This window comes from Podarcis vaucheri, assembly GCF_965113315.1.
Source record: "Podarcis vaucheri genome assembly, chromosome: 16".
Classification (NCBI taxonomy): Eukaryota; Metazoa; Chordata; class Lepidosauria; order Squamata; family Lacertidae; genus Podarcis; species Podarcis vaucheri.
Genome location: NC_138754.1, coordinates 19187054 through 19214224, shown reverse-complemented (window position 1 = coordinate 19214224; position 27171 = coordinate 19187054). Strand labels below are relative to the sequence as shown.

The 27171-nt window shown below is 48.2% G+C and overlaps 1 protein-coding gene across 1 annotated transcript; it reads left to right on the top strand.

Annotated features, from left to right (window-relative positions):
* Positions 1-113: 113 nt before the first annotated feature.
* On the top strand, positions 114-27171 carry NCSTN (nicastrin). Its single transcript, XM_082202893.1, has 17 exons — positions 114-268; positions 4533-4637; positions 5050-5173; positions 6646-6764; positions 8495-8640; positions 9165-9315; positions 10079-10185; positions 11391-11543; positions 14639-14743; positions 16273-16344; positions 17373-17548; positions 21843-21945; positions 22198-22293; positions 23328-23415; positions 23997-24142; positions 24797-25012; positions 26434-27171. The coding sequence occupies exons 1-17, from the start codon at positions 163-165 to the stop codon at positions 26554-26556; spliced, it is 2136 nt and encodes a 711-aa protein (XP_082059019.1). The 5' UTR covers positions 114-162; the 3' UTR covers positions 26557-27171.

The window sequence follows — 27171 nt, the reverse complement described above, 5'->3', positions numbered from 1 at the left end:
CGCCGAGGAGGACAAAAACAGGAAGGGCGCGCCTGCCGCCTTAGACCATAGAGGTGGCATACGACTAGACCGTCTCCCCCCTCAGGTCGCTCGCGGCGGGGGAGCGGGCAGAGCGTCTTCCATGAACCTCGAGAAGGAAAGGAAGCGGAAGCCGCCGGCAAGATGGCGGCCGTCGAGGAGGCGGAAGCGGCGACCTGCTGCGGGCGGATGATGAGGGAAGCTGAAGGGTGGCTCCTCCGGGGGCTCCTTCTGTGCGCCTTGGCGGCAGGTGAGGCAACATCCCCCCCCGCGAAACCTGGGTGGCGGAAGCGGTGGGACCCCCGGGTCCCTCGAAGGGGCGTTTCGTGCCTCTGCGGAGGCTCGCCAGAGCCCTAACCTGACCTTGTCTGAGAGGAGCCGGGGAGGGAGCCGCCTGAAAGCCGAGGGAAAGCAAAGGAAAGGCCTCTTTTTCTCGGACAGGCGGGTGTTCCACAGGTGCGAAGTGTCGTCTATTGGTCACTAGAATCGCGGTGAAAGAGCAAATGCAGTTATTTGGTCTCTGGTGAAGCGGTAGGAAACCTCAACCCCCCCCCCCCCCACGTCCTAAACCATTTTTGGTAAAAGCTTCTTTGGGACCAACCAAAATGTCACGAAAGCTTGGGGAGCTTTTGAGTTCTCCAGCGTCCTTCACTAGGCAACACGCTGCAAAAACGAAAGAAAGAAAGAAGTGCGTCTGTGTGTTAAAATTTAGGAAAAACGTTAAGGGGGGTGTTTTGGCCATGAGGTCAGCTTGTAGGCTTTGTTCCAAGACGGGGGTTGCAAGCAGAATAAGCCCCTCCCAGTTGGTACATGATTCTGTGGTGGAGGTGCAATAGTCGCTCCCTGTCTTTGGGGAAACGAAAAAAAAAAAGAAAAAGAAAAAAAGAACTGAAGTCTAGCTGGTAACCCAGATCAGTATTCCCATAAATTTGTGGGGAGGGGGGATGTCAGCGACTGCATCCTCATCCTCATCCCCAGACTCCCAGATGTACAGAACTTTACATCTATACTACCAGGGAGGGACTTTAGCCTGCAATCTGATATCATGGAAGTTGATGACTTCATGCCTTCAAGTTTTTTATTTTCTTCACTCCCTGCTTTGCAGTAACCTCTAGCTGAGGGACTCTGCTGCTTGCCAAGCTTTGTGAGGTTTTATGCCAGCAACTCATAAAATAGCAAACAAAAAAACAACAATGTACAATGATTATTAAAATGGCTGGCACATCAAGAAAGTTTAAACAGCTCCATGGGCTTGATGATATAAAAAGAGCTCTGAGAGATACCTGAGAGTCAATAGAAAACTTGTGGAATCTCTGCTGGAAAAATGTTATAGAGCATGGGACCTCCAACACTAAATGCCTGACTTCTAGTTGGAGTCAGTTGGGACTCTTAACATGAGGGCAACTAAAAATTATCGTGTTCGTAGTTTATTATTTATTTACAAATGCAATACAGTGAACATTAAAATCAGTTAGAATTATAAAAATCAGAAAAATTCACTTAAAATGCCTGCTGGAAAAAAGTCTTCAGTGGGTGCTGGTACTTTGGTAGTGATGGCTTCCTGCCCTCAGCTGGTAATGAGTTCCATAAAATTGGGGCCACCATACTAAGTAAGTGGTTGTTGGTGGATATGAGTTCTGCACTGAGCATATGGACTGAATACTAAGTCCATTAAAAAAGCAAAAAAAAAATTGTGCGTGTTTGTGAAAGCCTGTTGGGTATCTGTAATACAGGGACAACTAATATTGATCATGTCAATAGTTTATTAAAAAAAATTGACCACATATAGAAACACAAGGCATTGAAAATTAAAATGGGTTAAAATCAGGAAATTCAGTCAAATTGCCTACTGGAATAAAGTATTCAGTAGGCACTGGAAGTTCAACAAGGAGGGGGCCAAACTGACTTCAACTAGAAGGGAATTCCATAAAATTAGGCCACAGTATTGAATGCATGGCTCCTGGTGGATCTGAGCCATGGGGGACTAACAGTGAGTCCCCTGGAGATTGGACAAGGATACAAGAGATTATGTATCAGACTAACCTCAACAACATAAAAGTACACTTTGATTGCTTCCATGGCTCAAAATGGGTTTCAGATGGGGACAAACAGGGGAAGTGCAGCCCCCTTGATTCTCCAAGATATCTTAGTAGTTTTCAGTTCCATTTACCATAATTTCCTGCTGTGATGGCCACATGTCTTTCTTCTCTTTAGTGGTTCATTTTCTTTTTTAAAGCAGTTGGTGCTTGGAGACTGCTGTTTTGCACAGTCACATTTGACTTCTCAGACACCACAAAGTTCCATGTGGTCTTGCATAGCTCCTAATATCTAAATAAAATCTTGAGTCAAATCACCAGTATGCTGTCCTCCTATTATTTACTTTCAAGGAGGTCATGAAAGTAATAAACAGGTATCTGTAGCTAATTTTAGAGTAGATGAAGGTTAACAAACCTTAATCTAGACTGGACACTAGTACTATGAGGGACTAGGAGAGATCGTTGAACCTGTTCTGGATGGGGATGCCGCCCTCTTGAAAAAGCAGGTTATACAGTGTAGGAGACTCCTTCATCCTTACTTTTCCTGGATGCCCAGATGGTGACAGTTGCTAGGAGTGCCTTTTTATCAGCTTTGCCTATGTCCTTTCTCTAAGAAGACCGACTCACATTCAGTCAACCATGCTTCAATTACTTCCAGATTGGATTTTTACCTTGACTTTGAAGACAATGATAGAAAACCATTCAGTTGCTTCAATTTTCTACCTGCATCATGCAGCTGTTAAAAATAGAAGAGCAAGATCTGTAAACAGAGGTGGTAAAGCTTCACAGCTTTTCTCTGTGCTTAGCATCATATTTTGGGAGATTATGACATAGGATGGCTGGAAGGAAGGAGTGATACTGGATGTCTGTAAAGGAAACCCTGAAGTGCAGTGTTGGGGGAGAAGGGATCCAGCTGAGGTTTTTCTAGCCTCAACCAGTTTGAGAAGCAGCAGAAAACCTTTCTGCCTTGGAAGTGAAAGCAAAGATAAGTCTGTGAAAGTTGGCTTCATAATGGGCTGAAGTTAAACAAGTATAATTTATTAAATTAGCAGGTGTCCCTAATAGGATAGGAGGTTGTCGTAGTAAATGAGTGAGCAAAAGATGGATGGGGATTGAGGGATGGAGATACTATTAGTCACATGCTTTTGGTGAATGTAGCAATTGTATCGTGGTTTAGTTGTTTTGCACATGACATGTAGAATGTTCACGGCTAGGGTTGTGATTGCTGCTTCACTTTTTCATTTGTGCACAGTGACATGGGATGGGAAAAATTGTTTAATCAGTTCATTAGCAGCAATGAATGGGTGCTAGTTGCAAATAGGGGAGCTCGGCAGATTCAGATTTTACTTTTGTTTACTGATTGCAAATAAACATGCTAACTTAGTTTACTCTTTACGTTTCAGCATCAGAAAATTTTCTAATGCAACCTGATGTTTTTAAAAAATGAAAGTTATCCTAATTTGCATAAGAGAAATTTCCATTTTGGAGTTTTCCAGAAAAAAATCCCTGATTACATGTTGGATTGGGGATGGGGCATGTTTTGCAATGCTTTGAGGATCTGTTGGTTGCTGATTGGGGTGTTGTGAAAGAGGGCTTCCAGACTCCACAATGCCATCTCATTACCTGCTGGCTCTGAGTCGCTGAGATAAAACAGGCAAAGGGGAGAAGGGTTATTCCATCCCTCAGTCCGTCTGCTTGATCGGCATCGATTTTTCCCTAGCCTGCTATGAGGCCCACAGTCTGCATTTCCATACTGGCTTTGGGAGGAGGCTGCTTCGTTCTCTCTGCAGCCCACATGGAAATTAGTCTTAGCAGGCAAGTCTCTTATATGGATTTATTTACAAGGCAAGATTACACTAGCCCAAGGTAGTTTGTGACTGAGTGGGGATTTGAATCCAGGTCTCTCTGGTGCTGTAAAGACCATGCCACACACTCAACTGTGAGGCGCAGCCAGTACTTAAAATGGCCTAGGGGTAGCCAACATAGCGTTCCCCAGACGCTTCAGGCCAATACTACCATCAACCGCACCCAGTGCTTGGTGGTGATGGGAGTTTTGATCCAGAACACTTGGAGATTGCTATGTTGGCTACTCCTGAGCCACACCATTTCAGTGAGCTGTCAACGAAATGAGAGCAGCCCTTGAGTGGGGACTGCAGAGAGGCTGCCAATTGGATGGCCTCCTAGCAGGGATACTGTACTAGTGGATTTCCGGCATCAGTATGAGGTGGGACTAGATGGCCTATAACAGGCATTGGCAAACTCGGCCCTCCAGATGTTTTGGGACTACAACTCCCATGATCCCTAGCTAACAGGACCAGCAGTCAGGGATTATGGGAATTGTAGTCCCAAAACATCTGTAGGGCCAAGTTTGCCTATGCCTGGCCTATAAGGTCCCTCCCAACTCTGTGGTTAGGCCTGGATAGTTGAGGCCAGATTGGGATCTTTACATCTGTGTTTTTTTTCTCTCTCTCTCCACAGGTGCAGGCTGGTGCAACTCTGTTGAGAGGAAAATCTACATCCCACTGAACAAGACGGCATCGTGTGTCCGCCTCCTGAACGCTACTCATCAAGTTGGCTGCCAGTGTGAGTGTATCCCATTCTAATGATTTTTTGCCTGGGAGAGAAAGTGGAGCTACATCACCTGGACCGCATCGACTCAGCCACAAATTTGTCAGTTGGCAGGTGGCATTTTAGATATAAGTAATTGATGTATATGTGTGGTGTTTTAGAGTTGAAGAGGACAGCCCCTGCTGGGTGGGGTTGCAATCTGAAATTCATCATGGGAGGAACAAGCAGGTGAAGGGGAAGCAGGAGTAAACTGGGGAAGAAGTGGTAGTTATTTCAGTTTCATGTACTTAGTCTTATTTACAGCACAGCTTAGAAGCTAGCTGGGGGGGGGGGGGGGAGTCCAGTGCAATTGCCAAGCAACAGAAAATGAAACTCCCAAGGGTTGGTGAGAATGTTGCATCAGGGACCTCTTCCTTTCTCATGGCAGCCTCCTTGAATGGAGACACCGGAGTCATCCATGTAGTGGAGAAGAAATCTGACCTGAACTGGGTGCTGAAGGATGGGCCACATGCCCCTTACATGGTGCTGCTAGATGGATATCTTTTCACCGGGTAATGAACCATCCCCCTTGCTGCTGCCCCCACAAAAAGTGCCTAACTTATTTATTGTGCTTGTATCTCTTGTTTCTGTTAGAAAATCTCAGAGAGGCCCCTGGGCTGGAAGGAACCATGAGGGTCATCTAGTTCAGCCTCCTTCAATGCATAAATCTTTTGCCCAACATGGGGCTTTAGCAGTGTTTCCCCCATGTGTGCCTTCCGTCTTTTCTTGCGTCTGTGGCAGCGTTGATACTCAGCAGATCAGTGTCAGCAGAGAATGAAATATTCGTCTTGCATGCAATATGTTTCACATCTTCTCTCTCCCTCATCTGCTTCCAACCCCTTCTTTTCGCAGCTTAGCTTCTCCTGTTCTCAATTCTCATTGCGTTGAGTTTGTTTTTAAGTTTGTCTGTGTGTGATCTTGCATGGTACCAGATCTCATTTAATAATGTGAGTTTTGGGCTGTCTGGGCTGGAGCTCAGGGGTAGAACAGCTGCTTTGCATGCAGAAGGGTCCTAGGTTCAGTCCCAAGCATGTGCAGATCTGGTGTATATCCCTTGACTCCTGCTTGAAACTCTAGGGAGGCAAAGCATGTTATGGCAGGCAGTGCTGAGCTACGTCATTGCTCTTCGTCTGCTTAGTCAGGACCAAATACCTGATTGCGGCCTGATCTAACGTGAGTTGCAACAGCAGCACTACCACCATATAGATAGATGGCAAAAAAAGAAAGAAAGAACTGGTTCCCCAAAGGCATGATTAGGCTTAAAGGTGTGTCTGAAATGGTTGGAAGACTGCTGAGGCAGAGGGACAGATGAAACTGGCTCAGTAAAATTCAGCTTCCTGTGTTGTTCCTGTGCACTACATAGACAGTTGTGGTCATGTGAATATCCTGTGATAGGCAACATGGTATTTCTTGTGGGAGTAGCTGAAAAAAGGGACTTGGCGTAGAAATTTTTCACAGCACACGCTCTTTAGATTCTTAAGGGACTGTGTGTGTAAGCAAGAGTATGTATATGCATGTGGAGTGGCCCTTGGGCCAAAGAAAATGGGGAATGCAGAAAAGGGTGGTGTGGTTGAAGAATTCATGCCAGTATGGGTGATGGGAAGGAGAGAGTTAATGATTAAACTCTTTTTCATTAGGAAAAATAAATAAATGAAGATGGTTTATCAGGACCAGATGGCATTTAACACCCAAGTGTAGCCTTGACTTCCTGTCATTCTGCAAAGCATTAAATAGATAAGGAGGAAGTTGCGCATTCCAGTTACTTAAAATTGCTTCTCCCGTTGAGGGGGGAAACAGAATGTGGCTAAACTCTCTCTCCTTTTATGATTTGTTACACGCTATACCATGGTTTTTGTTTGAAGTCTCCCCTTTTGTGCTTGGCTACTTAAGTGCTGAAGGCAGGCGATAACTAGCTAAAAATCTAAAACAGCCGCCCCCCCCTCCGGAGGTCTGTTCATCATTTTTGTGTTTCTTTTCTCAACAGTGATGTAATGCAGCAGCTGAAGGGCAGCTCCCGCATCTCTGGCCTCGCTGTAGCCATCTCTAAATCCAGTCTCTACACAGGATTCTCTCCTGGTTTACGGTGCCCCAACGATGCCTTTGGTAAGGAAGGAGCTGGGTGGCGGTGGGGAGAGAGACTTGCCTGTGGGCTACACTAATTTGTGGAGAAGGGACTTCTTCCTGCTGCATGTCCTCTGAAGAGCTGACATAGGTTCATACTGGACAGGATGGGGAAAACAGCAGCATTTGGCTGGCTAGATTTCCAGCCAGATACCTTGACTAGCTTTACCTAATGTCATTATAGTGCTTTCTTTCTATAGTGCTTTCCAGCCTTTGTCAACCTGGTGTCTAGATGTTTTGGACTAAAAGTCCCATTGTCCTCAGTTAGAACAGCCACATGATGCTAGGGTTGATGGGAAGTGTGTAGACTTATTGCAATCCCGAATCAGCATCATCACAGTAGGTGTGATGAGCATGAGAAGGGAAGGGCTTACCTTAAGGCAGAACTAAGCTCTGAACTAAGAATTTCTTGCTTAAAAGGCTCAGCCTCTTAGGCAATTCTTTTTCTCTTCTTATTCCATTCACCTTCATCTCCATGGCATCTGAGCATACTTTCCCCCCTGTCTTTTCTCCCAGTTTTTCCTCTTTTCCTCTTGCCCTCTTGCCCCAATATTCAATTCCTCTTTCCTGTACAGTGGTACCTCGGGTTAATACGCTTCAGGTTACATACGCTTCAGGTTACATACACTTCAAGTTACAGATTCTGCTAACCCAGAAATATTACATTGCGTCAAGAAATTTGCTTCAGGATGAGAACAGAAATCGTGCTCCTGCGGCGCGGCAGCAGTGGGAGGCCCCATTAGCTAAAGTGGTGCTTCAGGTTAAGAACAGTTTCAGGTTAAGAACAGACCTCCGGAACGAATTAAGTTCTTAACCCGAGGTACCACTGTAGTTCGCTGTCTCCTCCAGTTAACAGGAGATTTAAGCCTTTTGCCAAAGTAATCACCAATGAGGGCAAGGTTGCAGATGCAGCACAGCCCAGGCAATCCACAGAGAATCAGTCTAGGGCCTGATATTATCCAGAGGCAAAGTCTGGCAACAGCCCAAGGTCAGTGTCACAGGGCGTTCAGACAATGTAAGGAGATAGCAAGGCAGGGATATTAGAATTGGAAAGCAGGAGCCAGAAGCCTGTGTTGTTCCCAGCAGCTGAAAGGCTCAGGAAGGAAACCTTGTATACTCCGACCTCCTAAACACACCCTAAAAGCAGCTGCTCGGAGTGAAGGATTATCAGGGTTGCTTACTCATGAGTGGGCAACTGACAGTGGGTCACCTTCACAGTCTTGGTTGTGTGCTTTTGGCACTGGCATTCTCAAGGACTTGGGGGGGGCAGCTGTACCTCCTCCTCTGACCATTTTAGTGGTTCTTCAACCCAGAAAGTCTCTCAAAGGGATCCTCAGCATTGGATCTGGGGGACTTTGCCAGTTCCTCAAGGTCCTTGAGCTGCAGGTCACCCTCTAAAGACTTCATGCCTGGTACCAGGTCAGGGATAGGCATGACACCCGGCCCCTGTCCCCTCCTAATTCTCTGTCACTAGATAGTTTTCACTCACCCTGTCCTATTCTAGGAGCAGTCAGGGACCCATTTTTCTTGAGACACTAGGGCAGCTGGGACTGTTGCTGCAAGAGGCTTAACAATCACCACCAGAAAATGTCTTGGTGCATCACAATACAGATGGCTGATTACTAGACAGCCCTTTTCGAGGCGCCATGGGTATTTCCTTCTGAACGAGACTGATTCAGTGGTGCCTTGACTCTTCCCACTTTGTCCTTCAGGTGTCTACAACAGCAGCTATGGCCCTGAATACGCCCACTGCAACATGACTGTGTGGAACCCCCTTGGCAGCGGCCTTTCCTACATGGATTTTGGTTTCCCCATCTTCCTCCTTCAAGATGAGAATGAAACGGAGGTCATTAAGAAGGTACTGTGGGGGAGGCGGGGCAACCTAGTCAAGATGGGCGTGGTACAACTAATAAAATTGGTGGTGTTATTAATGTTCAGAGCAGTTTTCTCTCCTATGGAGAGAAATAAAGTGAAGGAAAGGCAATCTTTTGCCTTTGATTTCCCTTTTCCTTCAGTAACTCACTGTGCTTCCCCCATCCCAAATCAAAAAAGATTATATGCTACAACTGTGGCCCGTGTTTTGTTAGCCCCCAAATGGAAAACGAGCAAGGTCCCAACTAACGAAGAATGGCAACTTAAACTGTTGGAATATGCACAGCTTGCGGACCTAACTTGCAGCCCTCTGGAACAGCATGGGATGTGGCATGGGAGTTTTGCAGGACATTAAATAGGGGGGAAATGTCTCCCTGCCTCTGTCCACAGAAGACTGTGTTGGAGCAAAGAGCCTCCTGTGAGCAAAGGGAGACCATGAAATAGAACCATAAGGAACACATGCAAATGAGTCTGAAGAAGTGTCCCACCTTCTCTGTTTTCCTCCTCTAGTGCTACCAAACCTACAACCTCCCTGCCAACGGCTCTGACCCGCAGTACCCGCTGTGTGCCATGCAGCTCTCCTCCCACATGCACGCCGTGACCAGCACCGTCACCTGCATGCGACGCAGCGCCATCCAGAGCACCTTCAGCCTCAACCCAGGTGAGATAACAGGGCCGGTGTGGGGGGAAGTGTCCCAAGACGAGGCTGACAACCTACAAGCTGTGCGTCAGGAAATTCTGGGCAGTGCGGTTGAAAGAAGATACCAGCAGACTGAAAGGTGCTCTGAGGAGGGTGGCAAAAATGGCGAAGGGCCTGCGAGCCCCATGAGGAAAGGGTTAAGGAGTTGCATACGTTCAGCCTAGGGAAGAAATGTTGAGAGGCAATGTGATACAGCCACCTTCAAATATATGACAAGCTGTCTCTTAGAAGACGGAGCAGATTTGTTTTCTGTTGCTCTAGGGAGGCAGGTTCACAAGCTCACTGACACCATGCATATTTTGCATGTAGAACTGTACTGGCCAAGCTGATGTTTTGGACTACAACTCCCATCAGCCCCAGCCCCAGTCAGTGTGACTGTGCTGGCTGGGGTTGATGGGAGTTGGAGTTCAAAGCATCTGCAGGGCACCAGGTTGGGGAGGGCTGATGCAGAAAATTCTGGATTCAGATTGTGGTGGTGTTTTAAAAAGGGGGGCGGGGATCCTGGCTGCATAAGTTGGATAAGACTTCGATCTCATTTCTCCCAGCTAGACGTCAAATATAATTTCAAAGTTTCAATTGGTTGTTTCAAAGCTGCTTTGAGGGGTGACACCACAAAGGCAGGCCGCAGCACATGGTGGGGGTCAGTCAGTCTTCCCAGGCCAAGGAATGACCAGCCAGCCAGTTCCTTGCGCTTTGGTGAGGTCGCTTTCTCTCTCCGCTCCAGAGGTCGTCTGTGACCCTCTCAAAGATTACAACGTGTGGAGTACAGTGAAGCCCATCAATGAGTCCGAGAAGCTGGACCCGGACAGTGTCGTCATTGCTTCCAGTCGGGTAGGTGTTGCACATGCGGAGGCAGGGGGCTCTCCTTGCTTAGAGCAGAATCCATATTTACGCAGCCCTGATTGGCTGCCCCTTGTGTCAGCTATGAATTGGCTCCTTCCCCCCACCCCTTTCTCAAAACACAGCTGTTGCACAGTACTGACTGGTAGGGAGCAGAAGGATTTTATCATGTGACGTTGGGTTGTAACTACATGGAATTCTAGCAGTTATGCAAAATGGATTATTGCGTAGATTGGGCAAAATCTGAATTAAGTTTCAAATTGGAAATTGTTGCTAAACATGGTCTGTATACAGATAACGCCCATTAAAGTAATTTAAACGGGTCACTTTGGGTTTAAAATTAGAAAACTATCATTATTTCCTAAATACTACATCACTTTGGGAACCCACAGTATGACCCTTTTAAAGATGTTTCCATAAAAATGTAAAAACTGTCACCTTCTATGAAAATGTTCTTCTGTTCATTATAGACAGAATTTTTAGGCTGCCTTTCAGGGAATAACCTTTATTTTTATTTAGTGGAATTTCCAGCTTAACACAAAAATAGATTGTGTGTGATTGTAAGACATCAAATTAACGAAAGGTTGAATTAAATATAGTAAAATAGCTCAGAATCTCTGAATCCAGCTGCAGGAAAACACTGCAGGAAAAATCTCTTAAGAGGTCAACTGTTGTCAGTCACAAATGTCTTTTGTTCAAAGAGCATAAAAAATGAACAATGGCTCAACTTTCCCATTCTCACAAATGCATTTGCAGTTCCATAGTTGTTGATGCCTCATCACTCTGTGTGGTGTTTGTTCTTAGAGGAAATGTGCCTTAATGCTGTTAAATAAGATTCACAACTATGTGGATGTTTTAGTTTGACTTTCAAATATATTGATTAGCTGATCCTATCGGAAGCCATCTCCACTCCCCTGTTTCAAGTGCCAAATATATGTTGGGAGCTGATAAACATACCAGGGGAGAGGGAGGTGAGACACAAAAGTTAAGGAGTCCGTCTGCCCTAAACACAATGGCCTGTGAGGGGTTGTTGTGGCGGGTTTCAAGGCTCCTGCCTAAGATTTCCTACCCCTGCTTTAAAGATTAAAGCCAGCACTTTAAATTGTCCTTGGAGACCCAAAGGATGTATGCAGACAGGGCAATGGAAACGGTGAATATTTGGACCTTCCTGATTCTCTCTCTCTTGCTTCTGGCAGATGGACAGCCACTCTTTCTTCTGGAATGTGGCCCCTGGGGCAGAGAGTGCCGTGGCATCTTTTGTGACTCTCTTGGCGGCAGCCGAAGCCATCCACAAGATCCCTGGAGTTCAGACCTTGCCGAAGAACATCATGTTTGTTTTCTTCCAGGGGGTAAGGTCAGGTCTTGTTTTTTCATGGCAAGGGAAGGAAGGAGCTTCCCTTCAGAAGGGCCCAGGTCCAGGCCCCAGCAGCTTAGGTTTGGCAGGAAAGGGCAGTGATAGAAGGTCTGCTTTGCATGCAGAAGGTCCCAGGTTCAATCCCCGAGGGCATCTCCAGGTGTGGTTGAGAGACACTCCTGCCTGAAATCCTGGAGAGCCCCTGCCAGTCAGTGTAGGCAGCACTGAGCTAGATGGACCAAGGACCTGGCTGTTTCCTATATTCCTAAAGGCCCCTCTGGCCTTGGAGACAGTGTTAGAAATTCCCCAGGTGTGTTTTGCGACCGGCATGGGTCCAGTTGTGACCCCGTGGAGATCTCTGGATGCCAGGTTGGCAACTGACTTCCATCTAGCTGGCCCTGCCAGCTTTCTTAAGCAGGTAAGCAGAAGAGCTTATTCACTGTGTTTATGTCCCACCATTTCCTCCAAGGAGTCCATGGTTCACCCCCCACTCCTCAGTTAAACCTTACAACAGCCCTGTGAGGCTGTGACTGGCCCAAGGTCACCCAGTGAGCTTCATGACTGTGTGGGGATCTGAACCCTCATCTCCCAGGTCCTAGTCCGATACACTGGCTTCCTAGAGTACTTCTGCTATGGGGCACCTGTATAAATTAAGTAGGTAAATAAAGATGGGGAGAGCAAAATGTCACTTAGAGTAGGATCTAAAATATTTTCCATGAAGCTTGAATTCTGGATTGTTTTTAATGTGTTTTAAACCATCTTGAGTTTTATTCTTTAAAATAGAAAAGCAGTATAGGAATGAAAAAAAATATCAGCATCATCATCAAATTTCATTGTAAAAAAAGACACCTAGACATTCCATTGTGGTGACCGTAATCTGGGTTTAAGATGGCATTTGGCAGTTAGTTTATTTATCCAAGTTTCTAACACTGGGAGAGCTGCTGCCAGTCAGTGTAGCCAATACTGAGCTAGATGGACCAAGGATAATCAGACTCAGGGTATGGCAGCTTCCGATGTACTTCAGGCTGAAAGAGCGCTCCCAGTTTCTGCGTTGGGAATAGGAATCACATTGGTGGCCTTTGTTATTCTCAGCTGGAAAACGTAGCCATTGAGCCCTGGAATAAATGTAATTATCCCCAGAGAAACGAATGATCAGTGAGGCAGATGTACCCAAGCCCAGCCCCTCCAGGGAATTAGCCAGCGATGTGGATTTTGCAGAAAATGTTCTGATGCTCTTAATCTGTTGAGATCTGATCTAGCATGTTTGCTTTGACTGATATTTAGTAATCAAGAACTAAAATGTATGTCAACTTAATTTTAACGCATTGCATAAATTTCTCCGTAAAAGTTTTTGTAGTGAAAATCATTGCAGCTGAAACACTCAGGAAAAGAAAATTCAATAGAGCACATTTAATGCATCTGAAACGTAATTCAAAGGATGGCATTCAGTGATAGTCATACTTGGAGCAAACCCACTGATATTGGCGAACCCATGAATTTCAGTTGCTCTACTCTGAGTATGACTTGCTTGGTGTGCTTTTGGTTGGACATAATTTTTGTTGGCATCTTTATTAGTGTTTTAGGACCTGATAACTCAGTATCATACATACTTCCTTACTTTGTTAAAAATTTTTTTTAAAAAAAGGCATTTAAAACTGCATACTAACAGAAGACAAAGAAGAAGCAAAGCTGGGGGAAACTGTTGCCTGAGGCCCCAGGCAGCTCCACCAGTTAGAGCTGAGATTATGAGAGCTAGATGGACCAATGATCTTGGCAAAAGAACAATCCCTGGCCTCTTCCTTTAAAAAGCTTCTGGAAAGCCACTCCCAATTGGAGGGCAGCCCTCTGTGTGGTGCTGGGGAGCATAACTCAGTGGTAGAACATTTGCTATGCACAGAGAGAGCGTCAGGTTCAGTCCCCAACCGTATAAAATTATCTTGGAATGGCAACCAAAAGACCCCAGGAAGCTGCTAATAAGTTGAAATGAAAGTACATGGTTCTCTCTGTTGAGGCTTCTTTCCTGGGTAGACTTTTGTAGCTTCCTTTTCCCCTTTCAGTCTGGGGACGGGGAGATTTTCCCCTTGGCTGGGATTTAGCTGGCCAAGAATGGTGGAAACCAGGTTGGGTGTTAACATCAACGCGTGTTCGAATCTTAACATTAGCCCTGATGGATCAGTCATGGGGGGGGGTGTGGAAAGGTCCACCTATCCCGGCATCTTCTCACCAGCAGCAACAGCCAACCAGATACTCCTCAGGAAGTGCCAGAGCACGGCAGGAAGGCCAGCTCCAACTCTTTGTCCCCCAGCAACGGGTATGTGGAGGCCCCGCTGCCTCCAAACATTAAACGTCACATGGAAAGGATTAAAAATATATGCGCACTCTGGAGCAAACCAGTTTTAATTTCTGGGAGCTGGCAGCTGTGTGAAGCCAAGAGGATATTTGGAAGGGGAGGGGGCAGATGGGAGAGAGGGGGAACCGATGGTTAGCAGCTGATGTTCCCCTCCAGGCATCAACATCGAAGGGCCTCATTTGCTCAGCGCTGTCAACTTTGCGGTGGCTTCCAAAGTCCTGTGATGTCTCCATATGATCTCCCCACCCAGTGGGGGAGCAGTGGGAGGGGAGGGGGGGTGAGAATTGGCAATGAGGACCTCCCTCCAAAGCCTGCAGAATTAGCTGTTGGGAAACCAGTAGTTTTGATGCAGTATCTGGCACTGTTAGGCTGTTCAAAATACTTTGCACAATAAGCTCTACAGTGATTCCGCAAGGTAGGTTGGTGTCGTTACCTGCTGCGCTGCATATTCGGAGGGGGGAAGGACAGTACCTTAATTGTGGTTAAGAGACTGAGCTGTGAACCTAGAAGCTCCAGTTCAGATCTGCATAGAGTTGGCCTCGGGTAAACCCACTCCCCTCTCCACCACTTGCAAGATGGGCGTGTAAAGATGAGCCTAATTTGCAAGGTGGTTGCTGCAGCAATGCCCCGTGCTGTATAATAAATGCTGCATCTTCTTCCAATCATTATGGTTTGCAGCTGAGGCTGGGTGGCCAAAGCCTGCTTTGTGACCATTTTTGAATTTGCCTTCCTCTCTCAAGGAGACCTTTGATTACATCGGCAGCTCACGGATGGTTTATGACATGCAGAATGGCCACTTCCCAGTGAAGCTGGAAAACATCCATTCCTTTCTGGAGCTGAGTCAGGTAGGGAAGTTCAGTTCAGTTCTCCCTCCCTCTGCTATAAACTCAGTGGCTTTTCCTTCTCCATCTTGCTGCAATGTTTACCCACTTCCATGTTCCAGAGTGTGGATTCTGCATTTCTAGGCAGACAGGTGCCAACTAACTATTTATATTTGCGGAGCAGGGAAGGATTTTTTTATTTTATTGTTTTACCTTTTTGAGGGTTGTCGTCATTTCCACAGTCAAGCAGTGTATAAATGCATTTAAGTAAATAAGAAAACAAAAGGACCAGAGAATATGAGGTCTGCAACGTGAGAAGGCTCTGACACAAATTGTGGCAGCGGGTGGCTCACATCAGACTCGCATCTCACACAGCAAAGACAAAAAACCAATTATTTCTTCCTTACACTTTCCCCACCCCAAAGGCCTTCCAGTGTGTCACATCTGTCAGAAACATCCTGATTTATAGTTTGCTAACATCAAGGGCAGTCTGTCTTTAGGCAGGCTGGAGTTCAGGTCCACCTGCCTGCAGTGGGCTTACTGCCAATCCCTGAAGCCCCCTGGCCCCATTCCCCCTTCTCCTCCATGCTATCTCTGCCTCTGCACCTGCCCTCTCTTAAGCAGGCAAGCATTGGCAAGAGGGCGGAAACAGACCTCCTCCTTTTCCTCTGGGCTATTGGACAGGTTAAATGGCAGAGAGGGCCCACAAGGGGCATCTTTCCCCAAGGCTCTCCTGCCTCACACCACCAAAACTCGGAGCAGGCATTGAACTTCAACCATTTCTTCCTGGCTTCCCAACCCCAGAGGAACAAAAGTTAGAATTGGCCCTCACTACAGCCCTCCCTCTCTTTCATTTGGTCCCGTGTTTCTCTCCATCTCTCAAATAACTGTTCATTGGTTATTTAAAGGTATGCAGGGGTCCCAAGGAACGTGTGAAGGGAAGTCACTTGGGGACATGCACATCCCAGGTCGGCTGCCTTGCGTTCCAGCACAGAGGAAAGGCAGGATGCAAATAGTCCAGGCGGAAGGACGAGGCAACTGGGCTGAAGGCCATGTTGTTCTCGAGGTCAAAGTGACCACCTAAAGCAGGGCTGGCTTAACTAGGCTACTCCCTTTTTTAAAAAAATAGAAGCTTCCAAGCTGCACCAATGGGTATTTAAATTTGCGAAGCAAGAGTTTAAACCCAGGAGCTCAGAACAGTTAAGGCATAATTAAGAAGTGCTCATTGATTCTGAGAGCCTTCTCTTGCTCAGTCCAGAGTGGCACTTAAGGGCCTCTAGTCCAAAATTCTTTGCAAACATCTGGTGCTAGATAAGCCGTTGGGAGTGGCCGTTTGCTTCTCCCACTCTGGAGGGTAAAAAACCCAACTCTCCTTTCCTGCCCAGACAGCAAACGCTCGCCAGTTGCATTTCCAGCTGTTAGGCCCTGTTTCAGCTCCTGTTGGTCAGGCTTTCTTGGGGGGTGGGGTGTCTTTCTGCCTGCTTCCCAGACAGCCTAAGTTACCACTATACTGCTGCCACCAAGTGGGATGACGGGTGCTCCTTCTGTTGCAGGTTGCTCTGATGGATAACTTCGATCTGTGGATGCACACAGATCCTGTATCGCAGAAGGACCACTCTACAGAGGTAAGGGTGCAATATGCTCTTTTTTTGGTTCTCAGGTGGCGCTGAGGGGCAATTAAGACTGTGCAGGATGGAGTGCCTTCCGCAGTGATCCCCAAAGCATTGCCTGCTTTGCTCTTGACGTCTGTGTGGCCATGTTGGGCAAAGGGCAAAAGCTCTGCCTCATACTCTGGTTGTCTTTCCCCTCAGCTGCAGCCGTCTCCTTTTGTCTGGCCTTCCTCTGTCTTGCCTTCATCCCCCTCATGCCTGTCCATTGGTTCACCCCTCTCCAAACACCAGTCATGCAACGCCCCTCCTTTTGGCTTCCTGCCTGCGCCTGGACCCCGCACAAGCGCCTTGGTCCTTGCCTTCTGAGCCCGCTGTGGCCTTGCCCTGTCTGGCCTTTTACCCTTGGCACCCTGGATGTCCCCTGTGCCTTCAAAAGACTCCACCCTTGTTCCCATGCCTCTGAGAACAGTTGCATGATGCCAATTCTCCCATTTCCTTGTAATCCCTTTCCCCCCTGAAGCCTTAGATTTAGTCCTCACTACGTACTGAAACAAAGTCTGTGTAATGGAACTGAATTGTGTCCCGTGTCCAAAGTTTGCATTGTAAGCCCATGCGGCAGGGACTCATCCTTTTAGACCTGCGGGACCTCCAGTCATGCTGTATAAATGACAGTTCCTGAGAGAGTGGCAGGCGAGTAGCACAAGGCCTTTAACTTTGAGTGCTTTCTGTGGGTGGGTGTGGTTCTTGGGAAGTTTCTGTGATGTTCCTGAACACCACTGGATGATGTGGCTACAGCCTGCCCCCAGCATCATGTCTGGTTTTGCAGTTGCTAAATTGGGTGAGCGGAGGCCGTTCTCTAGTTCTAAGCTGCAGCAGACCGCTTGTGTTTGCTTTGCTGCTGCTGTTGTTAAGTCGGGTTTATTTATATAGCCTTTTCCCTGCAAATGCTGCACCTCAAGTGGGGTTTGCAACAAATGCATCTTCATAACCATAAGCTGGTCTCAAAAAGGAATGTCGTCACCGGCCTCCTCCTTACTTTTTAGGAAAGCGTTCAGAACATGGTGCAGACCTTGAAAAACAGCAGTGGGGATACCAGCATCACCATGCAAGTGATTGGCGCCTCCCAGCCCCTCCCTCCGTCCTCCTTCCAGCGATTCCTGCGGGCCAGGCAGATCCCTGGCGTGGTGCTGGCTGATCACCGCTCCACCTTCAGGAACCGGTAAGCGGTCCAATGAGCCCTGCCCTTCACGTTGGCTGCAAACTGTTCATGTTGGGAGGGTTGGCTAGGGAATGTCTTAAAGAGAGTTGCGGCAGTTGCTGTGCGCGAGAGCTGCTTTCCTAAAGCTCTTCCTCCTCCCACCCTGGTGCATTCCCAATGAGTTTTGCAGCACTTCAGTTAGAATTCTGTTCGTCCAATTCAGTTTCCAGCACTCCAGAAACCCCTGCTGCCTACTTCTCTTCACAGGCTGCCTTGCTGAAAACCCTTGGCAGCCTGGGAAACCTTCATTTCTTAATTCGGAGGCAGGGTCGTACCTTGGCAGCACCAAGGATGTAGGCTTGGGGTGTGCGCGCAAAAATCACACCTCTCCACTCTGGTTCGGAGTGGCTAGGAGCCTGGCCTGCCCATCCATGTGTTCAGGTAGGTGGACCATGTGTAAGAGAAGGAAGGGAGGCAAAGCAGAACACACCCAACCCCATGGCTGCGAAGTCATCGCTGACAGAGCGCAAAAGGCAACAAAAAGCAAACTTTCTGAGTTTCCAGTCCATGGCCTCTCCAAGCTTCAGAGGCACCAATACATCATCTTTCCAGGGGTACAAGGGACGGGGGGCACCAATACAGCTGCTTGCCAAGGGTGCAAGGGAGCCTGAATACACCTCTGTCCAGAGGCCCTGGTCATGATGCTTCACACAGACTCCTAATTCTTCCTGCAAGCCATTCGCTTTTTCCAAAGAGTGGCCCATGGGCAGCCCAAAGGGCATTTTGCCATGCACACAGAATATGAGTGTCTGTTTCTAGCTCGGGCTTGTTAGCCAGCTGCCACCTTTCATGACTTTAGCCTTGCCGCAGTAGTATATCCTCTGGCAACCTCATGCTTGCAATGTGCTCTACTGCCCTGACAGTCCTGAGGCTGCCTCTGGTGCGGAATGTGGCTGCCAGACTGTTGGCTGGTGCTGCAGAATGGGATCTTGTTCCATGGGAAGGGATGGTGCATCTCCGTGGATACCTGTGCTCTGCATGCAGAAGGCTGCAGGTTGAACCTGCGGCATCTCAATGCTGCGAATATCCTCTGAAGAGTCTGTGTCAGCTGCCAATCAGGGTGAAAAACACTGAGCTAGTGGACCAGTGGTCTGTTTCCGTATAAAGCAGCTTCCTAGTTTCCAACGTTAATCACTAATACAAGCAGTACTGCTTGCCTGTTCACTACCAAACTCATTGTAAGGTGTTCACCATAGTGTATAAAGCCCTAAAGGGCTTGTGATCCAAGTGTTTGAAAAAACGCCTTTCCCATTCCCTGTCAACCTTGGGCCTTAAGATCAGTGTGGGAAGCCCGGCTTGTAGTTCCATTGACTGCTCTGGTTTGTGATGCAGCAACACAAGAGCAGGGCCTTTTCTGTCACAACTCCCTCAGTTCATTTCCCCCACCTCCCAGTTACAAGGCTTCTAACATCACATGAAGGCATGTGCTCCCCCCCTTCAGGCCTTGGGAGACAACTGAGCTATTGAACGGATCTTTTAAAGCCAGATTAGTTATTGGTTTTATGTTATGTTGATATGTAGCCTATAGGGCCGTATGATATCTGTTTTTCAGCATCGCAATATATCACCTGTTAAACATCACGATAAATATATCACAATGTCTGATATAAGAATGGAGCTATGTAGAGGCATTGGCTGGCTTCACCGTTTCCCCTACATTGCGATTTTTGCATAGCACACACACACATGCATAATGATTCACAATATATTGCCAGATCAATAATTATAAAGCCAATATTGTGAGATGGAAATCAAACCGGTTTGGGACGATATATTGCTATATCGCTCAGCCCTCATAGCCTACTAATATCCTGTTGTGCATTGCTGTGAGAACCTTTGAGTTATAAATACAATAAATAATAACCCACCCAGTATAAAGCGGTGGACGAACTCCAGAATAAAGTTAAAGTTATTTAGCAGGTTCTCAGGCAGAGTTGGGCCATGGTGTTCAGGATCCAAAAGAGAGATGTGATGTTAAACTGAGAGTCTCTCCTTCCCTTTCTCTCTCTTGAAACACCTCTTTTTCCCTACTAGTGAAAGTTGCAGACTTCTTTTTAAAAAAAATCCTGTGCCATAGGGCTGCATGGAAATGGGGCGAGATCTGGCCCGTTGGTCAGCTCTGTTCTGCATAGCAGACTCACCTACTGGGAAGCTGCACAGCTTCCAAACAGGTTGAAGAAGAGTCTTTGCAAAACCCTTTTCTGACAGTAGCCAGTAGAGGGGGTTATGGCCACCCCTTTGCACGAGGAGTGAGAGGGCTGGGGGTGGGCGAGGATGCTGGGAAGAGCGTAGCAGTTGTGTTTTGGGGGAGGCAGAGGGAGCAGACGTGTGCTATGTAATTAAAGAGGCGCAGCGTAATTGTTCTGACAGCCACGAGAAATCCAGTTTTGTACCGCAATGTTTTCCTGCAGCTGGCTGGCAGCCAGAGGTTAGCAAACAGCAATTGAGCGTTCAGGGAGGGCCTCATCTGTTCTTCAAGGACTGCTTTAAAACAAAAACAAACATGGGAAGGAGTGTGTTTGCGGTGGCCTGGGGAAATCCAGCTGTTGCAGGCACCGGGCTCTACCCTGGGCCCTTCAGCCTGTGCCGTGCGCACCCAAACGTATGGTTGCCATGTTCTTTCCCAACCCTTAACCAGAGACCCCTGAAGAGCCTGCTGGATCAGGCCAACTGTCCATCTAGTCCAGCATCCTGTTCTCCCAGTGGCCAACCAGATGCCTGTAGGAAAGCTGCAAGCAGGACCTGAGCACCAGAGCCCTCTCCCCTCCTGTGGCTTCCAGTAGCTGGTATTCAGAAGCATTGCTGCTTCCAGTGGTGGAGGCAGAGCACAGCCATTGTGGCTAGTTGTCCTCCATGAATTTGCCCAATTCTCTGTTGATGCCATCCAAGTGGGCGGCCATTGCTGCCTCCTGTGGCAGGGAGTTCCATAGCTTAACTGTGTGCTGCATGAAGTAGGACTTCTCTTTATCGGTCGTGGATCTGGCAGGCTGGTCAGCAGCTTCTGCCCAGCTGTGTGTTGAACCCGCATGCAGTTTCTGCTGTCTCCTTGCCTTCGCTTTGCCTTGATGCCCTCCCTGAATCATCCATCCACTTTGCTCTTAAAGCCATGGAAAGTTGGCTGCATCCCCATGCCCAGAACCTGCCGTTCAGCGGGCCTGGTGCCATGGCGAAGGGACAAGGCGGGTAGTCCCCTAGCTGGGAATTTGCTCACTGAGCAGAAACCGCTCTCTCACAGCCTCCTTCAAAATGGGCAGAATGGTTGCAGAGAGGTGGTTCAAGGGCTTAGGCAATATGATGTGGCCTGGAGTGCTTTTGCAAGGCTTCAGTTGCTGAGCCCGTTTCTGGGGAGGCAGCAGATCTGGTCATTGTATTTCAGATTAGAATTGCAGAGATACAGAGGGGTGGGCGGGTTATTTTTTGCAGTGTGTGCGTGTGTGTGCGTGTGTGTGTGTCCATGAGCACCCATAGCATGCCTCTTGCTTCTCCTTTTGCCAGCTTTAGGGATCTAAGTCAAGCCAAGATCATGGACTCCTTCTCCCATCTTTTCTTTACCTCTGCTAAAGCTCATTATTTATATATTATTTATGGCCCTCCAGCACAACCAACTACCCAGCTTCCTTTGCCCCACTCAGAAAGCGCCAGCCTTTCTGTTAGAACAGAGTTTCCCAAACTTGGGACACCATCTGCTTTTGGACTACAATTCCCATCATCCCTGACCACTGCTCCTGCTAGCTAAGGATGATGGGAGTCCAAAAACAGGCCCAAGTTTGGGAAACCCTGTGCTAGAGCGTTCTGCCAGTGGCCCTGTGCCTCTTCTAGTCGGCAGCTGACTGCCCACATCCAGGTCTGGCCTCTTGAATTCATGCGATTTTGGGAGTGGGGATGGGTCAGAACTGTTCCTTTTGCCCCACCCCTTGTGTTTTGGCCTTCGCCCTCTCAAGGTTTGCCGGCATCCTTAAGTAGGTTGGCGGAACTTCTTCAGAAGCGTGTTCCCGGTGCGAGTTGCGTGGACTTCCCTTCTCCCTCCCGCCCCTGCCAATAAACGGCCTTGAGCTCATCAAACAGGCAAAGCTGCAGAAGGGCCAAGTTAATTACAAAGCCTCATTAAATGCTTTGAGGAGGAAGGGGGCAGGAGGAGGCTGGATTCCCCCCCTCTCCTCCCCCAGGAGAAGCCTCCTGGCACCTGCTCCAGACACCGCCTGCTCTCGAGGGCCCCATTGTGCCCTCGCCAACCTGCCTTCTCCTCTTCTTCCAGCTACTACCAAAGCATCTATGACACATCGGAGAACATTCAGATGAACTACCCGGAGGGACTGAGCCCAGAGGAAATGCTGAATTATGTGACGGACACGGCTAAGGTTCAGTGTGCTGTGACGTGGCTGCGGGGGGTGGGGTGGGGGGAGCGGCTTCCATCTGTCCTTCCAAAGACTTGAGAAGGGGGAGGGAGGAGAGAGTCATCGTAACTTCGTATTGTCTTGAGCTCTCGGTGGTTGTCATAGAGACATGCCAACAGCGCACAGGCAGGAGGGTGGCTGGCCTGCGCTCCATGCACTCGCCAAACTTGCCAGTCTCGCATTAACCTGGAGCCCCTTTTCTTCCCTTTCCTACAGTCCCTGGCGGATGTGGCCACTGTGGTTGCCCGCACACTCTACCAACTTGCAGGAGGAAGTGGCAACACCTCAACTGTTCGGGCAGATCCGGCAACGGTACGAGCAGACAAGGGTCCAGGGCCCTGGCACCAGGCCTGAGATCTGGCCTTTTCCCCTTCTGTCTATGTGCGTGCGCATGTGCATGCGTGCATGAGTTTCCCTCTCCTTGTTGCATCAACAGAACTTGCCTTGCTTCATCTCCCTGAACCAGCCACCTTCACCACCACAATCACTTTTTTCTTTTGGGGGTGGGGGTTGTGGTCCTTTCCCCTCATCCAGATTGAAGCCGTACGCACAAATGAGTCTCATTTGGATGGAATGTGTGCTTTGTGGAATTTCTGATGATGATGATGATGCTGATGATTTGTACCCTGCCCATCTGACTGAGTTGCTCCAGCCACTATGGGCAGCTTCCAACGTATATAAAAATAATAATAAAACATTAGACATTAAAAGGCTATCTTCACATGTCTTCTAAAGGTTATATAGTTACTCATCTCCTTGCCATCTGACGGGAGGGTGTTCCGCAGGGCAGGTGCCACTACCGAGAAGGCCCTCTGCCTGGTTCCCTGTAGCTTCACTTCTTACAGTGAGGGAACCGCCTGCAGCCCCTCTGTGCTGGACCTCAGCGTCCGGGCTGAACAATGGGGATGGAGACGCTCCTTCAGTTAGTTTGGCAGGAAGGAAGGGGTCAGGTGCCTACATCTCCCCCTATCAATAAAGATTCCCATCTCCATAATTTCTGAGCAGCCCCACCCTGCTGTTAGTCCATCAGGCAAGCATTGCCTTTCAAGCCTGCCTCTGCAGCCATTGGGACAGGTTGGAAACATCCCTTTTGCTTTTTTCATGGGTGGGCTTACTAAATTCCTCACTCTCACCATTCTCCTCTACAAATGTGGAGTCCTGTAAGACAGCCTCCTCCCAGTTCTGGTTAGGCAAAAGGGCAGGTCCCCAATGACCACAGGGTGAGCTTCCTGGCTGAACCCAGGTCCCCCAGTGAACCAGCCCAGCCTTTTCTGCCTGCTTCTGAGTGGCCCCAACTCAATGTTCTGCTCTCGAGGCCCTGACTCAATGCTTTGCCCTCTTTCCAGGTCACACGCATGCTGTACGGCTTCCTGATCCAAGCAAACAACCCCTGGTTCCAGGCGATCATGAAGGCAGAGCTCAAAGCCGTTCTGGGTAAAGTTGGTCTGGGTTGCACATGAAGTGAAGAGAAACGTTTTTCCTCCCTCGTAATACTAAAACTCGGCAGCACCCAATGAAGCTGCATGTTGGGAGGTTTAGGGTAAAATAAAGTAGTACTTCCACACAATGCGGAGTTAAAAGTGTCGCTGGTTTAGCAATGGGCTCAAAAGGGATGTAGATGTATTCTTGGAGGGTGAGGCTATCAGGGGCTGCTAGCCATAAGAACTGCGTCCTGCCCTCAGGATCTGAATACCAGCCGCTTGGGAATCACAGGTTATGAGAGTACTGTCATACTCAGGTCCTACGTGCAGGCTTTCCATAGGCATGTTGGATAGTTCTGTTGGTAGAGCATGCATCTCGGTTGTGGGTTTGAGCCCCACGTTGAGCAAAAGATTCCTGAGTTGCAAGGGGTTGGGCTAGATGACCCTTGTGGTCCCTTCCAACAGCCACAAGAATAGGATGCTGTGCTAGGTGGGCCTTTGGGGTGGGCAATGCTGACTTCAGGGCCTGGTGCCTCTACCTGCCCAGCCCCTCTTGAAACCTTTCCCTCCTCTCTCGCCCCAATTTCCTCCCAGGAAACGGACCCCTCCAGTACTACATCGCTGTGAATAACCCCGTGAACTCCACCTACATTGTCCAGTACGTCTTGGCCAACCTCACAGGCACCCGGCAGGAGAACGCGACCAAGGAGCAGTGCCAGGAGCTCAACAAGAACTCCAAGGTGAGTTTGCTCATCCCACTCTTTTTCGAAATGCAACATATTACTCTGCTGCCTGCAGCACTTTTGATTATATTACTTTTGCATTTGTGTCTCACCCTTGTGGTTCAGGTTAACTGTATTGTTGATCTACCTTGGGCCCTACTGAGGAGAAGTGGAATAATAGCAATAAACACGCGCATAGCAATAAACACGTGCGGCCATCCCTAATCAGTACAGTGGTACCTCGGGTTACATATGCTTCAGGTTACAGACTCCGCTAACCCAGAATAGTGCTTCAAGTTAAGAACTTTGCTTCAGGATGAGAACAGAAATCGTGTTCCGGCAGTGCAGCGGCAGCGGGAGGCCCCATTAGCTAAAGTGGTGCTTCAGGTTAAGAACAGTTTCAGGTTAAGAACGGACCTCCGGAATGAATTAAGTACTTAACCCGAGGTACCACTGTAGGTTTGTAAGAATTCCTGTAAGCGACAAGCCCAGACATCAGGCTTCACAGAGAGCCCATTTTGACCATTCCAACAACATCAAAAACCCACCTTGTTCAGAAAGTCCCAGACCCCCAGCTTCGCAGCAACACTCTTTGACAGTTTTAGGAGTCCACCTTTGGCTGGAACTTGCACCTGAGTCTCTGCTTCCATTGCCCCTGTGTTCTCTCCACAGCTGTACGACTACTCTTGGGTGCAGGGTGCCCCGTACCCAAATGCCACATCCCCCCGACAGCCGTACTGTGTCATGTCAACGGTCCGCTTCAGCCAGGCTTCCTCCCCGGCATTTGAGCTCCAGCAGTGGGGCTCCACTGAGTACTCCACGTGGACAGAGAGCCGCTGGAAGGAGCTCCACGCCCGGATCTTCCTCGTGGCCAGCAAGCAGCTTGAGGTGAGTCTCTGGGCCCAGCTGAAGGGCCTGGAAGCAAAGTGGTTCTTTGCTGAAGGTGCAGAAAGCAGAGCTTGGACCCAGACCTCTCTGGACATCTCAGCAGTTTGGGGGCTCATGAGGCTTGAGCCCAGGTCCCATATCTGTGCAGAGGAGGTGGCAGAGCATGCACTTCATATGCAGAAAGTCAGGCTATGACTTCTCATATTAAAGGGATCTCTCGGGCAGGGAAGAGCAACTGCCAGTTAGAGTAGGATGGATGGACCAAAGTGTCATGCGTCCCAAAGAGGCATCGTGGAGCGGCTGGTCAAATCAGGATGGGGTGGGCGGTGGGAGCAGCCTATTGAAGAGGCAACTAAGGTAGTTAACACTACACAAATCCTAAGATGGTTAGATAGCACCTTGTACACCTCCTTCCAGCAACTCCTGCAGCCATGCTGATGCCAAATGCATTGCTCTGCTTTCCTTTGAACTACAAGAGTGAGACTTCCATACACACTGCCCAGGCTTGCACCCCAGAGAGGTCATTTCAGAACTGCAAATGCAGCAATGTGACTTCACCCCCAGAGATGCAATCCATTGGCTCTCAAGAGAGATGGATGCCCACATAAATTCCCATCTAACGGGATCCAAAGGTGTGTGCTCCTTGTTGGATCATCTTCTCAGCATCTGAACCCTTTTTGCCTGTGTCCTGATTTCAGCATTAAAGGTTCCGGCAGAAACCGTATGCCAAGACAGACAGCCCTTAATCCACTGGTGAGAGCCAAGAAACACATGGAAGACAGTTTGCTGCAAAATTTGGAATTCTGGGTAGCAGTAGCCACCCCTATTTTGCATGCAGAAGGAGTAGGGGTCAATCCCTGGGATTTCCAGTTGGAAGCATCTGGGGCAGCATTGCTGGGCGAGGCTTCTGCTTTGGAGAGCTGGTCAAGGCAGACTCTGAATAAGGCAGCCCAGCAGAGGTCAGAGGTCATATCTCTAGGGTGGCCAATGGACAGGGCAAGCTGGATTTCTGCCATCTGTAAAAAAAATGTGCTAATAGGCAAAAGCAGGGAAAATTGTGCAGAATTCATTCTGGATTCTGCTGATGGTGGAACTGTTGTCCTGCTGCCCCTCTGGCTACTGAGATTTCAGCAGACATGTCCTCCTTTCAAGCCATGAAGACTAGCTCCTTCACTTTAAAAAAAATCACATCTGAGTCTTTGGGGAATAAAATTCTGCTCTCCTGTGGAATTCCCTCTGTGAGTCCCCTCCCAATAGATTTACTCTCCTCATGTCCCAAGAGATGCACCCCCGATTTCAAAGATGCTCCACCCCCTCCAAAAATAAATAAATTCCAAGAGTTGCTTTTGGGCTCCAGGGCTTTGGCCACAGCATTCTTTCTTCTAACAGTCGTTTGTTCTGCCTTCTCATTCTCTCCGCAGATCATCACGCTTATCGTGGGCATCACTATTCTGATTGTTTCATTCGTCGTCACCTACTTCATCAACGCCAAAGCAGATGTGCTTTTCACCAACCCAGGAGACTCGGGAGCCGTGGCATATTGAACTCCTAGCACTCAAAGCCGGGTGAGACAGAGAACGAACTTTGGGATTGCTGGTAGAACAACACTGGAGCCTTTTCTTCCCTGATTGATGTGGATTGTGGCACTGAAAGGAATCTCACTTCTCTCCCCTCCCCACCGCCACCTCCCCTAAAACAATCTTGTACTGAAAGAAGATGCTGGCGATACAGAGATGATTTTTCTTCTTCCTGCAAGGGAGATATTTGGCCAGATGTCTTTAAACTTCAGAGAAGATACCTTTCCTGCGAGGGCACCTGCTACACACTTCTGTGAGAATAGGTGGTCAGATACAGGGGGAAATCTTCTCCAGGGGTCTGTGCAGACGAGAGGGTGTTCCTCAGTCTCTTTTGTTCTCCCTTTCCCTTTTTTATTATTTTAAAGATCCAGGTTACCTAAAAAGATATTCTCAAATCATTTGGTCTGTATGTGTATCAAGATGCAAATAAAAGAGGGAGATTAGGAGGCTGGAAAGGGGGAATTGGGTGTAAAATATTTCTTTTTTTTAAGAAAAAAGAATTGGAATTTTTTTGTACATATTCTATAAATAGCTTGGTTTAATTAAAAAAACAAAACTTGCGAATTAAATCCATTGATCCCA

What these genes read in the sequence shown, in the direction of transcription:
- NCSTN (XM_082202893.1), top strand. Translation starts at nt 163, where the DNA reads ATGGCGGCCGTCGAGGAGGCGGAAGCGGCGACCTGCTGCGGGCGGATG. An exon ending in GTGCCCCAACGATGCCTTTG is followed by an intron (nt 6,765 to 8,494) that starts GTAAGGAAGGAG and finishes TTTGTCCTTCAG; the next exon opens with GTGTCTACAACAGCAGCTAT. An exon ending in AGAGCTCAAAGCCGTTCTGG is followed by an intron (nt 23,416 to 23,996) that starts GTAAAGTTGGTC and finishes ATTTCCTCCCAG; the next exon opens with GAAACGGACCCCTCCAGTAC.